Genomic DNA, 26339 nt, shown 5'->3' on the forward strand with positions numbered 1-26339 from the left:
GTAACTTGCGTAAGTAGGAGAGAAGAAATTTGTTTTTTTTTTTTTTTTTTTTTTTTTAGGAGTACCGTGTGGAACTTGGGCAAGAAAACAGCAAAAAAAAAAAAAGCTTTGAGGGTGCCACGTGGCTCGATCAGGACATATTCAACAAAGCCTCACGTGGCTCCGCCAATTTCACTCCAACACCCACACATTAAAACTCAGGACATATTGCGTTTTGCAGGAAAGAAGAGAGATCAAGACATATAAAGGCTTGCGATTCACAGTTTCTATTTTGGATGATGTATTTGCATTAGAGATGAAGAAATTGCTTGGTACTGCGCTGCAAGAGAAAGACTTGGAGCCACTGCCAAATAGTAGGGAACTGCATTCCTTGGTCTACTGAAGACAAGGGTGGCATGGATTCATCATGGTGATCAACATGTTTGAATACTTTGTAATATCAATTAGTCTCCACTATGTTAGAAGATTGGATTTTGTAATTCTTTATCATTATCCTTAGCATTTCAAATGTTACATAATCAATTTATAAACATGCACAGTGTAGCTAATCAAACTCAAGCTGCCACTTTCCAATTCTTGTCTATATTTTTCATGGTGTCAAAGCCTGCTGTCAACACCATCGATCCTATGGCTTCCAACTCTAATGCTTCTGTTACTTCTGTTGTTTTCCTACCAAGCATAACTCATTTTATTTGTATGTAACTAGACAGCAGCAATTTTTTGAATTGGGTGTCTCAATTCCTTCCGGTGCCAAGGAGTCACCATGTCTTTGCTTTGTAGGCAAGAAACTTGGGGTATACGCCCCAAACAATATGAATTCCAGACTTTCAAGTGCGATAAGTTCCTCATATATATATATATATATATATATAAAGGAAAGGAAAGATCAACAAATGCCAAGCTTTAGTTCTCATGTTACTTATTTTCTTTATTCTCCAGCTCAGAGGCCTAGGCTGTGGAGATTGTTTATTTTTCACAAGGTACCTTGTGCTGATACAAAATTATGCTAATCGAATCTGTTTGCTTGTAAGGACTATGTGAGAACTGAGAAAGATTTGGCTTGCCTTCAGCTCTCTCTGAAAATTATTCTGTATTATGTCCATTATAATCATGACTGAACAAGTTGAACTTCAGAGTAATGTAGATTTGTTTTGAAGGATTTTGTTATTTTTACAAGATATCAATTTTTTTTTTTTTTTTAAATGTCTCATACCCAATCAAAATAAAATCTCCAATCCTTAAAGACACTTTCTAATTTATCTAAGTTGATTTATAAATGATTATATGTAGACAGATGTCATATTCTACATAAATGATAATATGCCAGTGATGATTCCCCTTCTCTGAATCAACAAGACATTGCAAGTAGGAAGTTTTTGTCATTGTTTTTACATTACAGCACTGTCCCAATCTAAGGATCTTTCTTCAAAATCATAGTCTAAACGTTGGTGCCTGTCGTGAGCTAACCTGCTCATCAAAGAGAGACCTGCAACAAAAAGCCAACATCAGATAAAGGCAGACGGAAACATTTTTTTTTCCATGCAATTTACTACAAGCACCACAAGAGTCATGCTACACTACGCTTCACCTCCATTTATCACGCTTATTTTAGGATCCGGCTTACATGCTGTTATTAAAATAATAGCATATATGTTGTAGTGTAAGCAACAGTCAAGATTGAATCTCTCAAAATCTTTCTTCATTTTCTCTCTCCTATTAAAAGCTTCTTAAAGTAAGTCAATTTTGAGATTCAATCTTAACCGTTGCTTACATTACAGCATACATGCTGTTATTTTAATAACAGCATGTAAGCCAAATCCCTTATTTTAAACTGGCTTACGTTGTGTGCTTTAAGTGACCGACATGAAAAGCCACTTAAAACACGTCACAAAGGAAACTGTACCAGGAAAGCTTCAAGTCCCTAGATGGAGTGTAACTGTACCTTCAACAATTTTGTAAAGAGCAGACCACCATGTATGAGTGGGGACCTGATACTCATTTAATGTCTCATCTATGATTCTGTCATGCCTTCCCTCCAAAACTCCCTGCAGGGTTATAACTGCATCCTTTGTTTTCTTCAGAATATTGTTCTTGTCTTCCATGTGTGGAATCTGAAGATCATCCTCTAAAGAAGTGAGGCTAACAGTCAGGGCAAACTGAGTGGCAGCAGTCCAGCGGGAAGAGGCAAACCATCTCCTTTGCTTGGTTTCTTCTCTGCTGGACTTGTTCTCTTTACCTCCAAGTGCTAAGCTAAGTAAATACTGAGCATTTGCAGGCCCTGTGCTTTGGACCATCCTGGAGAATGCGCTTCCTTCATTTGATAGAAGTTCCTCTGGGGTATCATATTCTAAAACCTGAAATGAATGGTTCAAAGTATTAACTAAAAAGAAACAAATCAGAGATCAAGATTTATGTCAGCTAGCGATCGTCCGGCTGATTGTTGAGTTTGGCTGCTCAAACTTGTTTTATGGATCCTATTAAGCTGCAGGCTCATGCTCTTGTACAAACCAAAATATTCCTGTCAAGTGGGAAAGAGAACTTCTGCAAGAACAGCATTAAACTTGTGGGAATACCTGACCAGCATCAAGCACAAGAATTCGATTGGAGTCGATTATAGTATTTAGCCTGTGAGCAATAATGAACATTGTGCAGGATTTGAATTCTTCACGAATGGTTTTCTGGATAAGTGCATCAGTTCTAACATCAACAGCTGCAGTAGCTTCATCTAGAACAAGAATTTTTGACCTTCGCAATAATGCTCTGGCAAGACTTAACAGCTGCCTCTGTCCAACACTGAAATTTTCTCCTCCCTCTGAGACCTTGACACAACTCAAAATAAAATACATTTTTGGTTAGCATTACTCATATTTTTTTTTTATTTCTACATACATTTTCCATTGAATTAAAATAAATTTGTCACTTTATGATCTTTTACACAATGAAATTGGTGTTAACAACCTACATCAAGATAACTTAAAACAAAATTGACCAGACAATTTTGCCACCACTTTTTCTTTAAAATTTTATGTTTGTATGATGTTCATATAAATTGGTGTCTGCTATGTATTTATTATTCCTTTGTCATCATATGAAAAAGATAAAAAATACTTTGTTTATGGGTGACATATAAACAAATATATGATTTGAAAATTACTGTTTCTTAATCCTATTGGTGAAAGTAAAAGGTAATATATCATGGCGTTTCAAGCACAAAAAATTGGAGTGCAATTAATAGCCCCCATTTAGGACATATCTTAAACCAAAGTGCATCAATTACTAGGTCCTAAGAATCATAAGAACTTCTTGATACTATAAACATTTGCATGAATGAAAAAAAGTAGGATTACTAGTTGCAGACTTGTAATGGTACCTCCATGAACAATTTGTGTACCAAAATTTTGCTTTTAACCAGCATTCAACCATATAAACCTTGATCACTGGAATTAACTAGGGATAATCAGGTTTATACCTCAGCATCCAGGCCAAAAGAATTCCTCCTTATGACATCCTTTAGATGTGCCCTTTCTAAAGCCTCCCAAAGGTTAGCATCATTGTTTTCACTGAAAGGATCAAGATTAAATCGTACAGTTCCTAGACAAAATAAAAGACCATTAGAATGATGAATGCCAAATTTGGAGGTTTTACAATAACATGTTCTCATAAATTGAAAAAAAAAAAAAAAAAAGCATATAATTTCATGCAACAAAATTTTCTTCCTAATTCTTGTTAGCTAGTAGCATGGTTTGGCTGTTTCCAAAATGTTTACACTGAATATATGTCATGCATTCTTAGCAACCAAAACGTGAGATTATCTTCTTAAATCACGAGTTATTCAAAAAATTTAAGCTGATACTTCCTTATGTGTAAGCTTCTCTCTCAATAATTAGGATCCAACAGATAGAATATTTGACTGAAAAATGAGGTGAAGTATGGAGTCAATGTTCGAAGTTTAGACCACTATTCTTATACTATGTTAAATCACTAATTGTCTTACAAACATAAATAATGAATTTAATCATCTTATTATCAGTTTAATAACAATCCAAGAAGTAAAAAAAAGCAACATATATGTGTGAGAATATGCAGCTAAAGACTAAACATACAAACCTATGCACCAACACATAGAGACACACTACCTGACTTCATAACTGGTTAAGAAGAATGCAATCATTTATTGCACTATAAAAATAACCATTCACTTAGTGCATAAAATGTTTCTAAAAAGTCTGCCACGTTTATATTTGTGTTGTCATAAATATGGCACGTCAAAAAGAAAAAAAAGCAAAGGCTAAGAATATTACTGACATCATATAAATTCCACGTTGAAGATCAAAGCGGCATCAACTTCACTAAAATTTCTACTTCAAAGATTTAAGTTTACTAGGTAAGCAATTTCTCATGTTGAAAAGCAAAAATAATCACAAAAAAAGGAAATAAAATCACTTCAAACCATCAAAAGAGCAATATAGGGTTGTCTAAGTATGCATACCTGAGAAAAGAACTGGTGATTGTGGTATGATACTAAGAGTTTTCCGCAAATCCGTCAGTCCAAACTTAGCAATGTCACAAGTGTCAATTAAAATTCTTCCTCTTTCCATTTCTACAATCCGAAATAATGCATTAAGCATGCTAGATTTCCCAGCACCGGTTCTTCCGACTATTCCCAACTTCTCACTTGGAGGAACTGTAAAGGACAATCCATGCAAGACTGGAGGAAGTTCAGGCCTGTAACGCAAGACAACATCCTCAAATGTAATTGATCCTGATGAAGGCCAACCAGGTGGGGGACGGTTGCTCTTAATGACAGATGGAGCCTCAGAAGGCAAATCTATATATGTGCCAACACGCTCAACTGAATTTAAACTATTTTCAGCCCTACTTGCTTGTCTCAGAACACCACTCAGCAGATTTGTTATATTCAAAGTATAACTAAGAAGTAGACCCATCGAAGATGCAAAGGCCACCTGGTTTTCCTGTCTAGCATTCAAGACAGCAAAGGTTGCTGTCAACCAAATCATGAGGCCTCCTAATGTTTCCAACCTTATGGTGAGCCAACGATTTGAACTAATATTCACAAGAGTGAATCTGATATTATTATCCATAGACTTCCCATTAATGTTAGCCATCCGGTCATATGCTTTGTATGCTCGTATAGTTGACAAACCATTTAACGCTTCTCCAAATTGTGCGTAAACAGGAGATCTGGTAATGGAATCCAAGCGTTTCACTTCACGGGATGTGCTCTGTCATAAAACATATATGATCACAAAAACTGTGTGGAATTGGAAACTAATTATATGAAACATGTTTAGCGAATTCTTAATTTGATAGAAATATATAAAATATACTTTCCTTGCTACTTAATGGTTAGATGTTAAAGTAAAAGTATGAAGACAAGGTTGCATTCACTGCAGTATCATTCGTGCCAATAAAGCTTTGCTACCAAGGCTAGTTGCTATCTCCAATTATTTTGTCAAAAATAATTTCCCAGGAGAAAGTGAAATGCACTTAGTTTGTGATGAAAAATAGTTGGCAGCATCTTTATTTCTTTCCTTATACAGCAAGGTTTAGAAAGTGAGACTATGTGAAAGAGCAAAAGATACAATCAAAATGGTATAATGTCGAACATACCTGATAATATAGATAGGCTGCATAAAAGAAGATCAGAAGCGGCATTATGGACCACAGGGATATGGTGCTTACAGTGCCAATCAGAACAAAAGTTGAAAGCAGCTGCCACACTTGGCCCATAAACATATTCATAGAGTTTGCGACATTGCGATCTATATCACCCAGATCCTTTGCAAACCTATTGATTATCCGTCCAGTTGGATTAGTGTGGAAGAATAACATTGGAGCTCGTAGAACAGACTTTAGCGTGGAATCATGCAAGCTTTTGGCAGCATGAAGACTGGAAATGATCAACCAATAGGAGTTTGCAAGCGTCACAGCTACCTGAATCCGGCAAAGATTACGTACGGCTTTAAACTTTATAACAATTACAGAAACTTTAATCTTGTTTTTGTTCATTTGCTACTTTTTATCCAGCTCTAAATATTATGTGGTGCTTTCTTCCCACTAAAGTTTCAATACATTTTCTGCCACTGTATAGGGTTTAATAGTATGATTTTCATTGTACGTGTTTTCACATAGATGGTTTTTCTTTTACCTATCAAGACTAACATAGACTCTTAAGTTAAAAAACAGACAGTAAAGTCAATACCTGCAAAAGGATGATTTCACTCTAAATAAAAAATAGTTCCCAATCATACACTAACTGGAGACAAACCTGGCCAAATGAAAGAAGTGCATAAATAAGAATGTAGTAGCCTGGTCTATAATTCTCGGAAGCACTTTGATCTGTCCAAACACTTAACCATGTGCTACTTGAAACTCGAAGAACTTCCGTTAGCAAATAGCACATAAAGAGTATCAAAACAACCCATAGACCTCCTACTGCATCTTTGTACCTGCAGATAGGAGCAATGTAAACATATCGTCATAAAATGACCGAAAGAAAACTCATGATGCATGAAATGAGTTTACACAAAAATCAACCTGGGAAAAGGAAACTTATGATGCATGGTTAGTGTGGCTGTATTAAGGAAAAGTACTTCCAAGGCCTTTTAGGTAGCCCAGAAAGGAACTGGGTCTCGTCACAGCAGAATGGTTTCAGAGTATGCATCCAATCACAACCCAACATGATAACTATAGAAATTTTTTTCCACCATTCTTCTCTATTAACAGGCATAACTGAAAATTTTCAGTTCATGCATTTCTTGCTACTGTTAATCCAGAAAAAACTACATAGTTAATGGTTTCAGAGTCTGCATCCAATCTCTACCTAACTGAATAAACCCATAACCTACTACTTCAGGTAGGCCACATGAATCATTTTCCACCATTCTTCTTGACAAGGGGCATCACTGTAAAATTCTAGCTCATGCTTTTCTAGCTACTTCTGGTCCAGAAAAGGTAAATAATTAATGTTTTGAAGTTGCCTACCTCATTAACCTGCTTAAATATACTTAATTTTCTAATAACACTTGTCCTATGTCCTAAGAAATACTGTTAATGTATGATATCCTGTTTTGCTTCAAACTAACAGAAAAAGGAGCATAGAAGATGATTGAAATTTGGTTTGGAAGGATCTAGGGGAGAGTTAAAGTCCCAAAATTAGTAGATGCTGATAAGTTTCATAAATAGAAGCGCAAGATATATATCCTGGTCAATACAGATACCATTTCTCATCTCTCGCTTCTCCTCAGCCTTCTTCCCTAATCAGTACTCTTTTATACATACATCAACACACATGTGCATACATCCATACATAAACACATACATGTACTATCCCTTGTCTCCTAGTTAATTGACGATCTGCTCGTACTTCATTGTATCTATCACTAAAATAAGTATTCCATAAATTTTAGGAGAAAATATATTTTAACCCCTCAAACTATCACCCATTTTGTAATTATACTTCCAAACTTTAAAAGTGACATTGAGGCCTCACATACTACTGTCGCGTATCAAATTAGACACTTTTGCATTTTTCTCTCTAAAATACCCTTGAAGTAATTAATAAATAAAAATTTTAAAATATATAAAAATAACCATTTGAAAAAAAAAAATAAAAAAAATTAAGGGGGGCTAATATAAAAAGGGCCACCTCTTTTTGGTGTTTTTAGTTTTTTTTTTTTTAATAATTTTAGTTTTTTAAAATGGTTATTTTTAATTAAATTTAAGGGTATTTTGGGGAGAAAAATGCAAAAGTGTCTAATTTGACACGTGATGATAGTATGGGAGGCTCTAATTTGAAATATTTGGGTGTAATCCAGGAAAGACGAAGTCTTTTTGTTTGACACTCTAGCAGAGTCTAGCATGCATTCCATACTGATACAGCTCCATTTCCAGACGTGCATGACCTAGGGTGAAATGTGATATTTCACTATTGAGTTTCATCCAAGGTTCTAAATTGGACTAGAAACGGCTTCATTGACAGATATGAATATTATAGTGTGGTGGATTAGATGTTATAATTCACAATTGTAAGTCGTAGAAAGAAAGGGATTTATTCATTAGTTTTGTGCTCAGTTTTGTTTGTGTCATAAAAATATATGTCAAAACAATAGCAGATCTACAATTAATTTGGAAGGATTAAAGTAGCATAAGTATATTACCTCACCAAAACGTTCAAGCTGACAACACCTGTCTCTCGTTCTTCTTGTTTAATAAGCACAGATTTCCCTCCTTTCCCTTTCTTTTTATAGATTGCATCTTTTGAAAGCTCATTCTCTACCCCACTTGAAGCTGGTTCAGAGCTTTTCTGATCGTATTTTTTACCATCTTCCTTTTCTTCCTCTTGTTCTTCCATTTTCCCAGCATTTTCCATTAGTTTCTGAAATAGAACACCATTTTTTGATAGCTCCTCAAAGGTTCCATCCTCTTTGACCATGCCTTCAGAGACCAGGATAATCCTATCCACCTGAGGGAGGAAATGTAGCTGGTTTGTGACAAGAACCCGGGTTTTTCCACGCAGCTCTTCCCTTATGCAGCTATTAAAAACCTGGAGATGACCACAGATTATAGTGATATTATCCTAAATGAAAGAATTTATAGTGAAATTAACGGTATATCATAAATGAAAGAACTAGACTAAAGAACCACTGCTGATTATAGTGATATATTAAGTAGGAGTACTAGTCAATCTAAGGTGAACTTATGCCACTTAACATAACATGATACCTGTCGAGCAACATGAGCATCAAGAGCACTTAGAGGGTCATCAAATATGTATATGTCGGAATTTGAATAGACAGCCCTGGCCATGGACACTCTCTGCTTTTGCCCACCACTAATATTAACCCCCCTTTCACCAATCTCTGTGAGATCACAGCCCTGAGAAAAGATGTGTGGTAACTTTCAGAAACATTCCATTTCATTAATGAGACACATCATTACTTAGAAGTAAATGCAAAGATATAACTCTGTAATTCACTTAACAGGAAGTAAGTTAAGATCGTGCTGTAAGGCGGTTACGTCAATGGCCTTCCAGTATCGTGCAGCTTCAAATTCTGAGCCAAACAATATATTTTCACGCACCTGTTAGAACATATAGAAAGTCAATAGCATGAATGAAATTGCTACAAGTATAAAGCAAGGAGAAGTTTAAAAGCAGTAGATAGATAAGGAATATAATATCAGTCAGAAAGCAAGCAAGCTGCAACTCACAGTAGCATTGAAAATCCATGAAACTTGCGGTACATAGGCAACCGTTCCTCTGATAACAACAGAAGTATCTCCCACAGGAGGCAGCTCCCCCAGCATTGCCGAAATTATTGATGTCTTTCCTTCTCCCGTACCGCCAACAACTGCAACTAAGCTGCCAACTGGTATGTCCAAATTGATATTTGATAATGAGGGCTTATCTGCCTGGTTAGAACAGGGATGTTAAGAATTGTGATTCAAATAGGAAAGAAGCACATTTGAGGGTCAACAGGGTCTACAATATCATCACAAAAATGAGAAGATCTAATGGAAACGGATGGCAATTATGCCTTTGGTGTCAATTGGGAGTCTACATTTTCCCTCGAGTAAGTTTCAAAGCTGCTTAGATGGTTTTGTATTTTGGATTTGTGGTATCGTATGTAGGTCAAATCCTATGATGAGAGTTTTGGGCTCCATAAGGAGAATTAATGCAATTTTCCTGTTGGCCTAGAACCTGTCTTAAAAGTGTCCTCTCGTACTTGGGAGAAATGGTGGACAAAGTTCCATGTTTGGAAGCGTCTAGAAGCAGTATACTTGCTTATGAAAGGGTGATTGTTAAAGTAATGATTAAGTGATTATATTTACCTCTTCCTATCAGCTTAAACTTTTTGGACAATTGGTAGTTTAACATGATATCAAAGCCAAAGGTCATGGGATCGAACCTTGACTCCGTCAATTCACTCAATTTAAATTAAACATTTCACATGTTGGGCCTCACTTATTAAGAGGGAGTTTGAGCCCACACGTAAGGGAAGTGTTAAAGTAATGATTAAGTAATTAAATTTACTTCTTCCTATCAGCTTAAGCTTTTGGGACAACTGGTAGTTTAACAATGATTACTCAAGGAAAGCGTTGAGGACGTATTAGAGTCTATCATATTTCAATTATACTCCCACCCTATCTAATCAACCATAGTTGCCTCATTATTAAGTGACCTGCTGTGTTTTCAATCATGCTGAATATTTCTTAGCCACCAGAAAAAGAAATGACAATCTCTCCTTGTGCATTTCTTTGTGATGAAAGACTTGGCTTGTAATATAGTCATCTAAAGTGGCGTACAATCTATTGTTTGGGGAGATGAATTCTTACTAGTGATATTTGTTAAATCACCAATTATCCCAAAAGCTTAAGCTGATAGGAAATGGTTAATTTAATCATTTAATTAATATTTTAACACTCCTTCACAAAGGGGTAGAACTAGGATTTTCTATGTGGTGGGGGAAGCGGAGGAGGCAAAACACAAAAAGAGTTGTCTGAGGGGTGGGGGGCAGAAATTAGCTTTGAGGGCTACTTCATACATAAATATTAACTCTGTGGAAGTTTTAAAATTTTTTGGAGGGGCCAAGGAATAACGAAGGTCGACCCCTACCCTCTCACATGTGAACTTAAACTCTCCTTCAACAAATGAGGTTCAACACATAGAATATTTAACTGGAATGTGGGTCAAATATAGAATTAGGGTTCAAACTCAATTAAGGCCAACATCGCATAAAAACTCAAGCATCTACCACTTGCATCATGCCATTGCCTTCTCCTCTAAAAGCTGATATGAACTCATGTTCCTCTTATTTGGCATGATTTGCCATACCAAATACTAAAACCATAGTTGAAAAATGTTAACGAAATTAACAGTTAAGTACTATATATTTCATTAAATAAAAATATAATATTAAAATATGACCTTTGAATCCCATGAAAAGTAGCCATCCTTAATAGAGATTGCTGGAAGCCCTGGTTCAAGAGGTGGATTTGGCTGTAGAACTCGCTCCTCAGCTAAGAATAGTTCCTCCAAGCGTTGTAATGACACATTAGCATTTACAACCTGTCCAACTAGAATAGCATGAGAAATTCAAAGAATCGCCAAATCGCTTTGAGAATTACTGCTGATATGTTGGCCACGTAAAAATATGATTTTTTTTAAGCTGTATTTTATTATTATTATTATTATTATTATTATTGTTATTATTATTTATTAAAGAAACAAGGTAAAGTTCACATCAGAGTAGTTAAAGTTCACATAACCAATAAATTTTCCAAATACCTTCAATGAGATTTAATCCCCAAAGGATGGGTAGACTACACACACACACAAACAAACACATATGATTCAGTCCAACACTTTTAACTATATTCTATCTTTATCATCTGATTCATCTCCTATGATGCCATAAAGATATAGATTATCTTTTCGAAACTGTTGCAAATACCTCCCCTTTTACTCAACTCAACGCCTTCCTAAATAGTTGGAGTTCACCAACATGCTATCCCTTCTTTCTAACTAATTTCCCTTGGCTGGATTCTGCATTGGCCTTGCAGCAATCCAGTAAAACTTTCCGTTTAAATTTAAAGGTATTAGACGACTACACAATACTCAGATACACTTCTCTACATCATTCACTCTACCATGTTTCTTAGAAAATTGTCCTCAAAATTTCCATTTGGAAAATATAGACATCATTTGGAATCAATACTCAATTTCCTTTTATGCCCATTCTAAATGAGGTAATGAAAAATAATGTGGTTTTAACAGCAAACAGGAATATACATAAACTTAACAGAGGTGCAATAGACAGACCTGACTTAATAAGAGAGGAAGCATGTTCAAAGGAAATCGCAGCACTGTAAACAGTGAAAGTGATGTAAATGCCCGTGCTGGGGTCAAATTCCCACCAAGCAAAGTAAACAACCCAAAAGAAGTCACCGTTACAACAACTGGGATGCTGTTCAGTATAAAGCTGTTCAACTGCAAAGAAGCCATTTAATCGATCAGAAAAACATAAAGCTAAGACTGAGATAGTTTTGTTGAAATATACAGGCAAATTTTATCTATACTGAATACTTTTAGGATAATAGATATCTGATTATATACTATAAGCTTATCTATACAGATTTTGAAGTGGACCATATCTTATGTTGCACGCAGCACAATTTATAGTTCACCATATAAAGGAATTAATGCATATGCCATTGCTGGTCTTCAAATCCCCATGTCTTTGGTTCTACATTGATCATAGGATATGAAGTTACTCATCATAAATCTATTTTACCAATCTAGATCAAGTATGTACATGATGCATTCAAGGGAAACAGATCATGGTAACATAAACATCATAACTTTTTCTAAACTATAGTAAAGATGAAGCGTTCCAAAACATTACATTCTTTTCAAGTACATTAGATATTTGCAAATGCAATCTATCAAGTGGCACGAAGTACGAATCCTAGAAAAAGAAAAATAGGCAAGCATGCACCGTACAGACCAATTTCACCACACTCTAATCTCAAACTGATATGGCTAAGGGCTGTAATATTATTTCTTGCCACTGTGGAACCACAAGCCGTGAAAGCATCTTTAGTAGCCAGACAAAACATGAAACTTCCCCAGCAACACTCATAATAGCAGTGCAGTCACTCAAACTTGATTGGTAGGCAACTCCAAGCAGTTGTAAACACAATACATGTCAACAGTGATGACGTGGAATTTTAAAAAGAAACTACTAACATCATTATGCTCTGGAAATACACAAAATAGATACAAGCATGTTAAATTACCATTTATCCCAAGACCTTAAGCTGATAGGAAGAAGTAAATTTAATCACTTAATCATTACTTTAATACTCAACTCACATATGGGCTCAAACTCTCTTTTAATAGGTGAGACCCAACATGAGTCATATTAATTTAAATAGTGGGTTGATTTGACGGAGTCAAGGCTCGATCGTAGGACCTTTAGCTCTGATATTATGTTAAATTACCATTTATCCCAAGAGTTTAAGCTGAGAGAAGAAGAGGTTTTAATCACTTAATCATTACTTTAACAAAGCAAGAAGAAAATTTTCAAGATTATGTTTTGAGGCGTACAGCAGATAGTAATTGTGCTTTGCGAAACCAAGACAGCTCATCATCCCTTATGCTTTGAACTCTAGATTGGAAGCTTGTCTCCCATGCGTAACATCTGAAAAATGTTTCAGCATAGTATCAAGCCAAAAAACTTCAAGAATGAAACAATATAAATGTTCAAGGGAAACCTTTTTAAATTTGACCATACTTCACAGTGTCCATGGCTGCCAAGATCTCATTCATGAGGCCGACTCTCTTGTCAGTCCACTGCAGTCCTTCCTTGGTCAGTTTCCGCATTTTGCTAAGCACAATGGTCTGTTCTCACAAGTTAATTCATGAAACATTAGCTGATCAATTTCATTTAAGACATTAAATGCAATTTAAAAAATGGTACTGAAATATCCGAGAATTACAGTTCAAGTATCAAATCAAATAAGGAAACAAATAATACAAATCAAATTATATATTATTATGTTTAATAACTTTAATATGTATATAACATAATATTATATGTTATAGTTGAATTAGATGAACTAAATGATAGGAAGTAGAAACAAAATAGAAAAAAATTTCATTGCATTATTATTATTTTTTTAAATATATAATTGTATATTTATTAATTGTATAGATTGTCAGATTTTTACTCAACATAATGATTAGGTATTTATTTTTTATTTCATTAGCAAAAATAATTTTATTATATATATATATATATATATATATATATATATATATATAGCATCTTACGAGCAATTATATATTCGATGTCCAAACCAAAGTGTAAAATCACAATGATCATCTTGGGGCTTATTTTTGCTTAGTATCTATTAGTTTATAAAATCGTTAATTCTTCGATATAACATGCTTCTTATTTGATATTTGCCCAAGGCCTTTTCGCCCATGAGATTTTTTTGTTTATTTGTATGATTTACCTGGATTTTCAGATATTTTTTTAAAGTACTTTTCATGCTTTTTTTTTAAAAAAAAAAATTATTTGATTATCATACAAAAAAGGAACTTCGAAACACCTAAGAGATAATTAAGATTGAATATAATGTGGGATGATTATTTGATTGCATTGTTGATTGAAAGATTTTTTATTACTTTGCTGTGTACTTTTTTCAAGGCTCATAATTATATGGGTTTTATAATTTGTATGAAATTTAATAAGTATGGGTTTTATAATTTGTATGAAATTTAATAAGTATAACGCTAATAATATAAATGATTCTTACTAACTTTCTATTAATGCTTTGATAATCACAATCTAAGTTTTCTTTTCGCTATTTTTTTTCTTTATATTTTTCATTTTAAACTATACATATGGGAACAAAGATTTTAACATGTTTTAATTTATATGGATTAAACTAATTAAAGTTAAAGGCCTTAAAATATATAGTAAAATGTTATGCGACTTATACATTTATACAATGTTTTGTGTATGATTGTGTGTCATTATGTTGAGTAATATATTGGTGTATAACCTTTAGTGTGTCTTTTTATTTAAAAGGGCATTCGATAGAGATGTGTTTAAATTTTGAAATTAAACTATAACAAAGAATCTCGCGCATATTTTTTTCTATAACCAAAGTACTTTTTCGAATGTTCATAATTTGAGTTTTATTCAAGTTTTCCTCTTGCAATTATGAAACATAAATTTCATAATACTTATGAAAAGTACGATTATAATTTTTTTAAAACTTTATAATTAAATTGTAATGAAGGGTTATAAGCTAGTTCTAATAATACAAGTGTCATGTAAGGTTTAAAAGTAATATAAATATTTAATCATATCATTGTGAACATGAAACCCAAAAAAAAAATTTATATTGTGCTGGGGAACCAGATAAGATTTTAGATGTAGTAAGTTGGGTTCCACTGGTTGACTGATGCAGCAACCCCTAAATTGTTTCAGGAACTAAGAAACCGATCCATGGCAGGTCAAGATTTAGGCAATAAGATCAATATATACTTTCCAAGTAATAAAGGAGTCCACGAGTAAAAGTCCCAAGAAATCTTATTTTCTTTGTAAAACAAAAGGTTGAGGCCTAGTTCCTTATTGAGCATCTATGGAAAGAATCTTTGGACAGAAAGCTATTCTATCAAGAGTTGGAACCTCCTCTCATTGTTCCCTCATTTTTTCTTCCCATAAATTAAATTTATTTTGTCAATGGTGTTGAGTTTGTTCGTTTTTCTCATAAACAACAAAGCAGTAGCCTCTGGGCTGCATCATTGACACCAAACAATTCGGTAAAGTTTGGCTGAAGTTAGAATATGGAATGTGGAATTTGTAATTATAACCAAAAACTATTTTCAGAACATGAATATTAAGAAGACAAAAAGGCAAAAAGAAGAAAAAAATCCTAACCTGTATGGGGACCATGAGAACTAGCAGTAGTGATCCAAGAAGTGAAGCAACACCTAGTTGCTGGTAAAGAAGAAGCATAGCTACGATGATACGAAATGGAGCTGACCATAATCCGTGAAGTTGTTGACAGATTAGCTGAACAATATAAATAGGATATTAGAGATGATTCAGTTACGCCCAGCTCTGAGTCAATTTAAAGGCACCTTAAAGTCAACTTAAAAAGTGCAACACAAAATTGATTCAGATAAATGCTTTCAGTACTACAAATTTTACTCCATAACAGTTACAAATGGAAATAAATGCTGAGTTGTCAAGCGATGTTTATCACTCTCATCCATCCTTGAGAGCAGGTGGCGGGGACCACACATTGTACTTGGCATCATCACATATGACCATGTCAAGTAATTAAATTGTAGTACTCCTAGCATCACTCCTTGACCTTAAATCAACCACCCTTAAATATTTTTATAGCAACAACGAACATGTCCTTCCATCTACATTAGTAATGTCCATGATACTACACTGATATGTTTATGCAGTACTTTTGACATGGGTGCTATATTACTAGAGTCGTGAATCAACCACCCAATGAAGGCACAATATTACTAAAGCCTTTACAAGAAAGATTTTTTTACAAATAAATCTTACCATAAGGGCTACTCTAGATCATTTATACTTGGCACAACATAATTAAAACCCTAGGATCCAGTTTACATGGCTCCCAGAAACAACAAGAATGTTTTATTGCAATCTTCTTTTCCAATGATTACTCTTAAGATTTATAGTCTATTCATCTATTTCCCCATTTTAGACATCAGAGCTGACATATGATTGAGCATAAGCAGCATACTGATTAGATTTTTTTTTTTTTTTTTTTTTTAATGATTTCTGAAATGTTTACTAAATCTCATTTTCAACAGTTCTCATATCATCAAGTTTCTTCACTGCAATATCCCATAAAATTATAGACAAGGGAAAAGTGACATTAAGATGATGAAATATATCCAGTATCACATGTTAATAAATAAATGGAGCCAGTGAGTAGAAACCTAATAGCTTCACAGAACAATGGACCAAAGCTTCTCAGTACTACCACTGAAAGAACCTTAGGAATGGTTCTAAAACCTAACAACAATGATTAAATTCAAATTTTGATGACTTCATTTTAGCTCTTTTATAAATTTTTATCACATTCTAAATCAGTAATCTCAATAACTTGTTCATGCCACATCACTACGAGTTTAAGAGAAGCAACCTAATGTTTAAGTTCAAAGGCTTGCATACGGTACTTTTGAAGCATATGACAAAAGAATATTTCATTTGCTCCAACAAAATTCTGTAGCAAGACATTTTTCATTGAAGGCACTTTGCCATGTATAAAAGATTTCACATTCTTTAAACTTTATAGGTCGACTGAAGTATGGTATATGTTTTAGAATAATTTCTGAAATTCATACTATGAAAAATAACATCATTGATTTTCTAAAGCAAAAGGCAAAAGGTAAAGCAATTGAACATAGGGCTATAAATATGAATGCATAATTTATTTGGCTTTTGTATGATATTCACTGTAGTTAGAAGATACCTGCAGTGCATTACAATCAGTTGTCATCATATTGGTTATCTTGCCAGACGAGAACTTCTTGCGACCCTCATGGGTTAGTCTTAAAGATTTGCGGAATACAGCAGCCACCTATAACTAGAAACAGTCACTACTTTGAAACTTTGGATAAATAGCAGTTTCCAACCCTAAACACTTGGCATATTTGCAATGTCCGCCCTAAATTTCAAATTTCAGCAATCAGCCCACTAGAGTATGTGATTAGTTGCAATGTCCCTCCACTGTTAAAATTTCCCTAACTTGCATCATATTTAATCTTAATTCCACATGCTTATGACATGACCTTGGAATGGATGCAAGAACAATAAACATGCAATCTATGATAATGTGATAAATACACGAGTTTTAAGGTTACATAAACAAATTTAGAGAAACTCTAACGATAGGGAAATATTACAATCAATCCTATAGTTTAAAGAGTTGATTTCTCACACTTCAGTTTAGGAGGGGCATTGTAACTGACCTCATAGATCAGGGTGGGAGAATTCAATTTACCCTAAAAAGTTCCTACCCATTCAAGAACTTCAAAAAGAAAATTGAGACTTCAAGTGATATACCAACAAAAGCAACACATATATCTAAATATTGCTAACATAGAAATGATTTTACCAAAGTTGACCTCAGCCGAAAACCAACACGCATAACATTCTGAAAATACTGAGACTCGCATAGCACGCCGAGTGACTGAAATAGATAAAAGCATCAGTCAATCTTCTTTAAATGTAAATGTAAACCAATTATAAAACAATGCTCATAAAGTCAAAAACTCATATCTTTTCTCAGAAAGAAAGCAGAAGAGATTTCCATTGCTATTTTACGTAAAATATCTCAAAATGTGATATTTTCTTTCCAGGCCATAATTTGATGAATGCAAGTACAAAAATCATTGTGTAATAGACACTTAACTCAATGGGTTATGAAAATTTTAACAAACTGCAAAGAAACATACTTCACTAAAATTACTTACCAAAAAAAGAACCACAATTGATCATTACATGATGTGAATTATAACCATGCTATTGCTTTACTATAAGAATATACACATGAAAGAATCAAAAGACTCCCTATAACTCCTTACTTCCAACATCCTCCTTAACATTTTGAATAGTTTCAGAAGAATCATAAACTCAACTTAAAGAAACTATCCTAAAATGTAAATCCAATAACACCCCTCACGTACTGAAAGTACCCTTCACATAATTCAATTAACATAATTCCCAGGATTCCTTTCTTTATACCACACATTTCCCCTTTTGACTGATGTGGATGATCATTTTTAACTTCCGAGGAAAAATAAGGTGTCAGAAGAGCAACTTTTCAAATATAAGCATCAAGAAACATGAAATGGTTTGGATAATATGAGATAGAAGTCATACCACCCCAACAAAAATTGAGAAGGCATACATGTAACCAATCCAAGCTGGATCACCTCGTTGCATTGACTGCAGGCAGTAAACAGGAAGTTATGAACTTTTATGATCTGAACACAAGCCATGCAGACCTCATAAAGCAGGTTACTTTTATGGCTAAAATGTAACAGAATTAAGCACTCAGGAAAAACAAATGTAACAGAATTATGCACTAGAATCATTTCAAGCTGAGCTAATTGATAAAACCCTTATTCATGATAAGATACTTTTCTCATCATCATAGCAGATAATATCAAGATTGACAGACTGCAATGTCCAAAAAGATCAAATTGAAGAATCAAATTAACTCAACATATCAACATAGATTTCTAGCACTAGTGCATTTTTGAATTGTTAGTACTATTATTTGGAAGTTTTATAATTGTTTTTTTTTTTATAAGTAAAAGTCAATGTATTAAAAGCGCAAGGGGCGCAACCCATGTATACAGGAAGTATACAAAAGAGCCTACTACACGAGCTTTAAACTGAAAATGACGCACCTAGATCTATAAATTCCGTAAGCGTTGAAGCTTGCGAAGAAGACCCCAAGTCCCTCCAAGAGAAGAGTGGAAGTTTTATAATTGTTAAACTCATTATGGCATAATAAAACCATGAACTGAATTATTGCATGAAAATTCACCTGGTCACTTGATCTATTTCCCTCTATAATGATTGATCTACAACATATTTATGAAATCCAACCACAATGAAACCATATGAATGGACTAAGACAACAACAAAGGAGGCTTCCCTTCCAAAACAATTGATATAGCCTGAAAGTAAGGCTAAAATTCCCTGACAGCTTGATTTGATTATAAAATTACTAAGATATCAAATAAGATTCAATTATTCTTAAGTGTTTTCTCTTTTTCAAGTACTTTCAATCATATGCTATTATCCAGAAAAACACATAGTTAAAGGATGAGTATAACTCTTATTTGAACTTCTACAAAACAAACATATTGTGATATTTCAATGGAAATAAACAAAATTTTAACACCATGATCATAAAAATTCCTAATTTGATGTCTATTTTAAAATTCTTGATGTGGGACAAATCATTGATAAGTTTTTTGGACCAGTTGGACAGCCAAAAGTACAATCACAATTAACCAGAAGTTCTCTTTAAAGGTGTAGAAGCCATATGACTTGAGCATTCAAAGAATCATTCAAAATAATATTCTTGAGGTTCTTTTGCTCTCTAACGTCTTGTTCTCATTTTAATTGTTTCACTGCTACTTGGTATCAAAGCTTTGTTGTGTCTTGGTCTGATAGCAAAGGGAAAAAACGGAAGCAACCACTCTGGCAACAAAGATAGTAGGTGCAAGCCCATTAAGTAGCTGTTCATGCTCAAGAAAAATGATCAAATAGAATCAAATGCATATTGCATGAGATTCAACAAGTAATCACTGGACTTGAGATAGATAGCAATAGGAATTGTAGCCAAGATCGGGTTCATATCGGAAAGGTAGCTCGTGGCCAACCAATCGAGGATAACATTCCTGAACCACCATGTAGGCTTCTAACCCATGTGGATTCTACTGCTTCTACTCAATATCTTATTAATTATCTAGATATATGGCTTTTTTTGAGGCCCGTGTTATGGGCCAATAGACCATAATTCTTTTTTGCTTCTGAGACCATAATTTCTCGTCTGCATTTGTTAAAGTCCATCTTTCTGACAATCATTTCAAAATTACAAATAGATAAAAACCTTGACTTAATTTCCTTAGGAAATCCTTTCGAAAAGTAAATATCATTCTTGCTTCTAACTTCCTTTTTTTAACGATATCTTCAACTTTTGCATCTTCATTATGAAACTAAGGTTCCATAAATTGATGTCAAAAGCTGGTCAAGTGATAATATCTATGCACTTGAATTTGATCCAACAAGCATGGAACAACATTCAATGCTTCAAAGATTGAACACAGCTTTTTGGCATGAAAGTTCATAAAATTAAATACAAGAAAAACACGCCTTTTACACACAAAATAAAATGAAATAGGTCGCATCATTTATCAATAAAACCATCGTTCGAGAGTAACTGACCTCTAAGAGACGATTCAATAGAATTGGTCCCACGAATTGAGAAAGATCATTTCCAATCTACAAGATGTACAATGAAGAATTTATAAGCCTCCAAAGAGTTATCAAATAGAGCAGTGAACGTTATCCGTTATATGTAGCACTTCAGAAATTCTGCTCCCTTTAGATATTTCTACTTGCACCAGATATACTAGTCAGATGTCCATGCATCAATATCCACGCGGATAATGTATTGAAAATTCCCCATTTAGTGAACTTCTATTTTAATATACAAAATAGAAGAACCAGATATCTGCTCATAGTAAACATTAGAGCTATCTATAGAAAAGTCCCTATTCAGTAATATCTAGTTGATGGCACACCAACATCCTTTCAATGATTTCATTTTTTAAAATCACATTTGTGCACAATGAATGTAACAGATTTATATGCCCAAAAACCAAAGAATTAACAGATTAAGGCAGACAAGTTGATTTTGACCTTCAAACTTTGAAGGAAGATGATTTTTTTCAACAAAAAAGTAGACCAAAGACATCCAATTGCAAGAGATACTGTAAGGTGGATGGTGATTGATGAGCAACAACGCCACCATGAACAATTGTAGACAAACTAGGAGGACAGAAACGTGGGAATGAGCACACTACCTTGAAGAAGCCTCCACACCAAAACCTACAGAACACATTTATAGTAGATTCATATGCTTGAAAGCTTAGAGTCTAATCAAAATTTAGACAAGGACAATAAAACATCAAGAAAAATGTAGGTCATACCTTCCACCAAGGCTATTATTCAATGCTCTTAAAAGCCATGGGTTTGACTTTTGCAATTCCTCGATCCAGCATCTCTGGAACCTACAAGATCAACAGTGTTATACATGTTTAACAATGATTATGGATTCATGGAGAGTCATATGAAAAGGTGGTAACGGGATGCTAACTTTGTAATAAGTGTCTCGGTCTGATCCCATGTATCTAGCTTCCAAACATCTCTTTCAGTGATAGGTTTTTTGTAACCTTGCTGCATGAGTGGAGTCAACCACCCAAAATATATTCCTACAGAAATGGCACTAAAGGGTAAGCAGGTCAAGGATATCAATTAAATACCCAATCGTGTAAAATACTGCAGGTTTGATCTTTCATCAGGATACAAGAGATGACCGTTCAGAGGAAATCCCAACTTCTAGATTAAGAAACTGTAGGCAACAAGGATCCTAACTTCTAGCTTAAGAAACTGTAGCCAACTAGGATCGTAATGGGTGAGGGCTTCTGGAAAATATTCTCATTTTTTTTAGCACATCAAATAGAACATCCAGAGACTAAAATCCTTCACAAACACAACCAATGCCAAATTTAAAAGTGAAAGCCACTCTTAGTCTATACTGTGTACTTTTATTTGCTCCATCTCCAGCCACAATAACTCAAGAAGTGAACCTTTACAAAATTGTAGAACTCCTGGCATTAAAGACCCGTCAGTTTAGGAAGCACTTACTGGCAAATATATTGGCATGCCTCTCAGGACAAATTTTTTCTTCTCCAGGAAGTGCTTCATATTCAACATTGTCAAGAGACTCGGCTTGCATCATAATGTATCCCGGATAAGGATCCAGCTTAGGAACATAAGCAACAAGAAGAATTCCAAATAAGACCTACATCAGAACAACACTGATAAATCAAAATGTATTGACATGCTTTGAAATGAGTTAAAAAGGAAAAAAATATATATATTTTGAGATTCAAAATATCTACTAAAGGTAATTTGCTAATCTGACAAAAATATGACATTTTAATATATCAATCTTGGCCCAGGTTACAGTAGCTGAGGACAAGGTGTTGCAATGGCCTACTAAGTATAAAATCAGGACTAGTCCAGATCTAGAGCCCTGTCAGAATTAGTGTGAATTTGAGTTTGAAAAGTATTTTGGCCCACTTTGTAATAGCTTAAACTTTTTAGAAAAGTGGTTTCTAAAGCTAGGTTGTGTGTGAGATCCTCAGTTCAAGTCTTTCTGTCAACCATTCTGCTAGCTTCATCCTTTCTGGTTTGCATGTGCAAGGCTCATGGTTTTTTTTATTGGGCAGGCCAATATGTGAAGTAGATATTAATTGTTCACCTTTACTTGAGCTAAATATGCATTGTTGTCCAACTTTATAATAGCTAAGGTTTTTAAGACAAATGGTTTCCAAGAAGAATTTTTAAGAAAGGGTCCAGATATGAAATGGCTCATTTCCTGTTAACTTAAGTTCTCGGGGCATATGATTTCTTATGAGAATTTCAAGAAAAGGTTCAGATATGCAAGCCAGCTTGGATTCATGACCCAGACTGGAACTGCCAATCTGAGCACCATGCTATAGGTGGGTAACAGGATGCCAACCACCAATTACCCATACCTACCTTCAGAAATCAGCAAGATTATGTAAATGGTCATGCTAATATTTCTCACAAATGCACTCTAAGTGCCACATAGCAAGGCATGCTACAATGTTGATGCTCTTGTTACAGAGTTAATATTTACACATTCCCATCATAGATTTACAATAATACTGTTCATTTTATGATTATTTAGAGAAGATGTATAGCCGCTAAAAGTATATTTCCTTAGTCCCAGGCCCAAGTCCCTAAAGCCTTCCAAGGTGTTGGCAAGTGACTATCAATTCATTAACATGGAGCCTAAGATCTGTACAAAGCTTCAATAGCCAATTCCCAGCCTTGTATCAAAGACCATTTACAGTTATGATAGGATAAAACACCACAAATGGAAATTAATTTAAGAAGTTATGGACCAGCATAGCTGTTACAGAAAATGCACAAAAAAAGAAGAAGGGAAATTAACCTGGCAGCAAACTGTACTGATGTACAAAAACAGTGGAGATCTGCATGAGTAAAATAAAATTGTTACTATGCGCTGAACATCCTACAAGAACAAAAGGTATCCTACTCCATAAAACAGTGCTGATAACATGTCTCCTATCTACAATAACCATAAAGTTCACTTAATTAACCTGTTTGCTCTCACTGCAAACCATTTGTACAACACTAGCATTTGTGACAAGAATTGTAAACCTATAATAATGATTATCAAGTAATGATACCTGATAAAGGTGCAAGATTAAAATCCTTTTGTTTTATATGTAATATAAATATATGCACTTGCATGTATAAAATTCTTTTAAGTATTCCACTTGATCAATGGGAGAAAAACTAACCTACTGTTATAACCCCTCACTGAAAGAATAAGATTGAGCAGCACGGCATCTCCTGTCAAAACATAAATGACTCCAAACCGTACATACCACCGAAATTGCCGAATGTAGATTTTAGTTTCCAAGCCAATCATTATCACCATGGCACACCAAGCAAGAGCTTCGATGATCAAAGCAATTATCTGCAAGAGAAAACAAAAAAATGTCACTTCACACATTCGAGTCATTGCCTTGTTTGGGAATGCCATTTTTTGGTTTTGAACTCAATTCATTTTTGAGTTGTTTTTTAGTGTGAATATCAAAGAGAAAAAAGAGTTGAGATCATGTTTAGATGGCAATTGATAAAATTAAGTAAAAATTATAAAAATACATATAATTAAAAAAATTATTAAAATATTAGAAAAAAAAACAAAATTAATTTTTTTAAAAAAAAATTATGGGCAATTTTGAACCACCCCTAGGGGTGGCCAAACTACCACTGAGGGTTGGATCAACCACCCCCAGGTGTCTAAAGGTGGCTAAGTCACCACCAGGGGGTGGATCGGCCACCCCCGAAACTAATGGGGGTGGCTCGACCACCCCCCAGCAGCAATTTTGGGGTGGCTCGGCCACCCTAAAAACTGCTTGGGGGTGGTTGAGCTACCCCTAACGGCTACTTGGGCATGGTCAATCCACCCCTAGTGCGTGGATTGACCACCCCCAAAGCTAATGGGGGTGGTTCGGCCACCCCTAGCTGTTACTTGGGGGTGGTTTGCCATCCCCAAATTAGACGGGGTGGGGGTGGCCGAAAGCTTCGGCCTTCAGGGGAGGCCGATCCTCCCCTAGAGAGTGGATCTTAGGGGTGGTCTAGCCACCACCTGGGGTGTTCCGGCCACCCTAAATTTATTTTTTTTTTTTTTCAATTTTTATTTATAATTTTTATTAATTGGGTTGAAAATTTTTGAGTTGAGTTTAAAAAATTGCCAAACATGAATTTAGAAAAAATTTGAGTTTGAGTTGGAAAATCTTGCTTCCCAAACAAGGTAATATCAGAATTGCCTTCAGCCAGAATTAGAGTTGATAATTATCAGACTGACATTTACACATCAAACTTTTTACAACAAATTGAAGCTAACTGCTATCAAAACTTATGTACATTTCATATTTCCCATACATGCTAAGATTTCAAACTGCCATTTTCTTGACAAAGATAGAAAGCAAATAATCAAGAAAATATGAAAAAACTAACCTCAAAAGGTGCAAACCCGATCTGTCCATCCAGGTTAAAGATTGAAAAACCCATCACCAACCTTAATAAAGGCCCAACAGTGCAATAACCAGACAACAGCCCCAAGATATAATTATAGTAATTCGACCTCAAGCGAAACCGGTTGGCATTGGTATTATTCTTTATCAACCATATTCGATAAGAGCAAAGGCCAAGTAGAACCAAATGAGATATACAGATTACTAGCGAGTCAATTGCACAAGGTGTGTATGAGCCAAAAGCACTATTTACTGCTTTGGCCCATACCCCATTTGCTACCGGCTGACAATACCAAATAAAAGGTTCAAAAGCCATATTTGATTCCTTTTTCACAAATCTTCACTAGAGAGACCACATTACACACACATACTTTCTTTCTGATTTACTCCACAATTGCCACTCATTGCCTCACGGTGTACCTCCTGCAACAAGAGCAAACCATACTTATAATCCAAACAGGAAAGAAATCGGATAAATATATGTGTAATTCCCATCAATAAAACTCCCCTACCCATGAAACAGCACAATTGCAAAGCCACCTCTATTCTGCAAATACTAAACTAAATTTATTAAGGAATGGATAACAGAGAGAAAAGGTCAAAGAAAACCCAGTCAACCTCTATTGGGTTGCTGAAAGAGACAGAGGAAAAAGAAAAGGATGGTTCAATGTTTTCTTCTGTTCCAAGAATACCAGATAGCTTTAATTAATAGTTTTCTCAACCACCCAGAAAATGTAAATTATTATAATTCCTTCCACTTGTCATATTTCCTAAGCAAACAAGAAGAATAGCAGCAATATCAGTGAATTCTGAAGAAGAACATCCATAACTATCAAGAGTATTACCTCCAAGAGTGAGCAATCGTCATGTTTTACAGAGAAGAGGTGTTATCAGCAGCTTATGGCATGCATGGCCATACATATATACTTTCCAAGAGCACAACAATACAAAGACCAGTGGAAAAGCGCGAAATGGGCAACTAAACATATGTAGAGCGCTGACGCCACGGCTGACGTAAGGCATCCTAGACATTAGGAAAAGGACAAGGAAGAAATCAGCCACAACATGATTGCTACAATAATGCTATCTCCCAACTAATTTGGCTGCATCCGCACTCTAATTTTTTTTTTTTTTTTGTCATTATTAAAAATCTTCTTGAGAAACCACAGCCTAATATTCTTGAGAAAAATCTTCACGAGGTACAAGTATCAGGAAAAACTTTATTTTCCTGGAATAAGAATGAAGACGTGAGCCATGAGGGATAGTTGCAGAAAAGAGTATTCTTGTGCTGCTAAACATGAGGTTATAAGAAATATGCTTTCTTCAATGTGCACAAATGGGATAC

At 34.7% G+C, this 26339-nt stretch overlaps 1 protein-coding gene across 1 annotated transcript; it reads right to left on the reverse strand.

Moving 5' to 3' along the window:
• Nucleotides 1-1242: 1242 nt before the first annotated feature.
• On the reverse strand, nucleotides 1243-25925 carry LOC132170340 (ABC transporter C family member 12). The gene is made up of 28 exons (XM_059581290.2): nucleotides 25840-25925; nucleotides 24978-25417; nucleotides 23753-23931; nucleotides 23380-23419; nucleotides 22041-22197; nucleotides 21490-21604; nucleotides 21323-21403; nucleotides 21197-21221; nucleotides 20556-20612; nucleotides 18474-18539; nucleotides 17707-17781; nucleotides 17062-17169; nucleotides 15477-15611; nucleotides 13317-13423; nucleotides 13130-13223; nucleotides 11843-12010; nucleotides 10949-11089; nucleotides 9232-9432; nucleotides 9004-9102; nucleotides 8746-8898; nucleotides 8181-8566; nucleotides 6290-6470; nucleotides 5632-5955; nucleotides 4490-5243; nucleotides 3470-3591; nucleotides 2574-2819; nucleotides 1943-2354; nucleotides 1243-1486 (listed from the first exon to the last, which is right to left on the reverse strand). The coding sequence occupies exons 2-28, from the start codon at nucleotides 25308-25310 to the stop codon at nucleotides 1389-1391; spliced, it is 4857 nt and encodes a 1618-aa protein (XP_059437273.2). The 5' UTR covers nucleotides 25311-25417; nucleotides 25840-25925; the 3' UTR covers nucleotides 1243-1388.
• Between the last annotated feature and the right edge of the window lie 414 nt (nucleotides 25926-26339).

Source organism: Corylus avellana, chromosome 1, assembly GCF_965113065.1.
Source record: "Corylus avellana chromosome 1, dhCorAvel1.hap1.2, whole genome shotgun sequence".
NCBI lineage: Eukaryota > Viridiplantae > Streptophyta > Magnoliopsida > Fagales > Betulaceae > Corylus > Corylus avellana.

Bases quoted from the DNA above. Each gene is read 5' to 3' on its own strand.
- LOC132170340 (XM_059581290.2), bottom strand. From the start codon at position 25,310: ATGGCTTTTGAACCTTTTATTTGGTATTGTCAGCCGGTAGCAAATGGG. The intron at 13,424-15,476 runs GTTAGGATTTTT...TTGTGAGAACAG, and splicing joins TTCTCATGGTCCCCATACAG to ACCATTGTGCTTAGCAAAAT. The intron at 1,487-1,942 runs GTACAGTTACAC...TTTTTGTTGCAG, and splicing joins TCTTTACAAAATTGTTGAAG to GTCTCTCTTTGATGAGCAGG.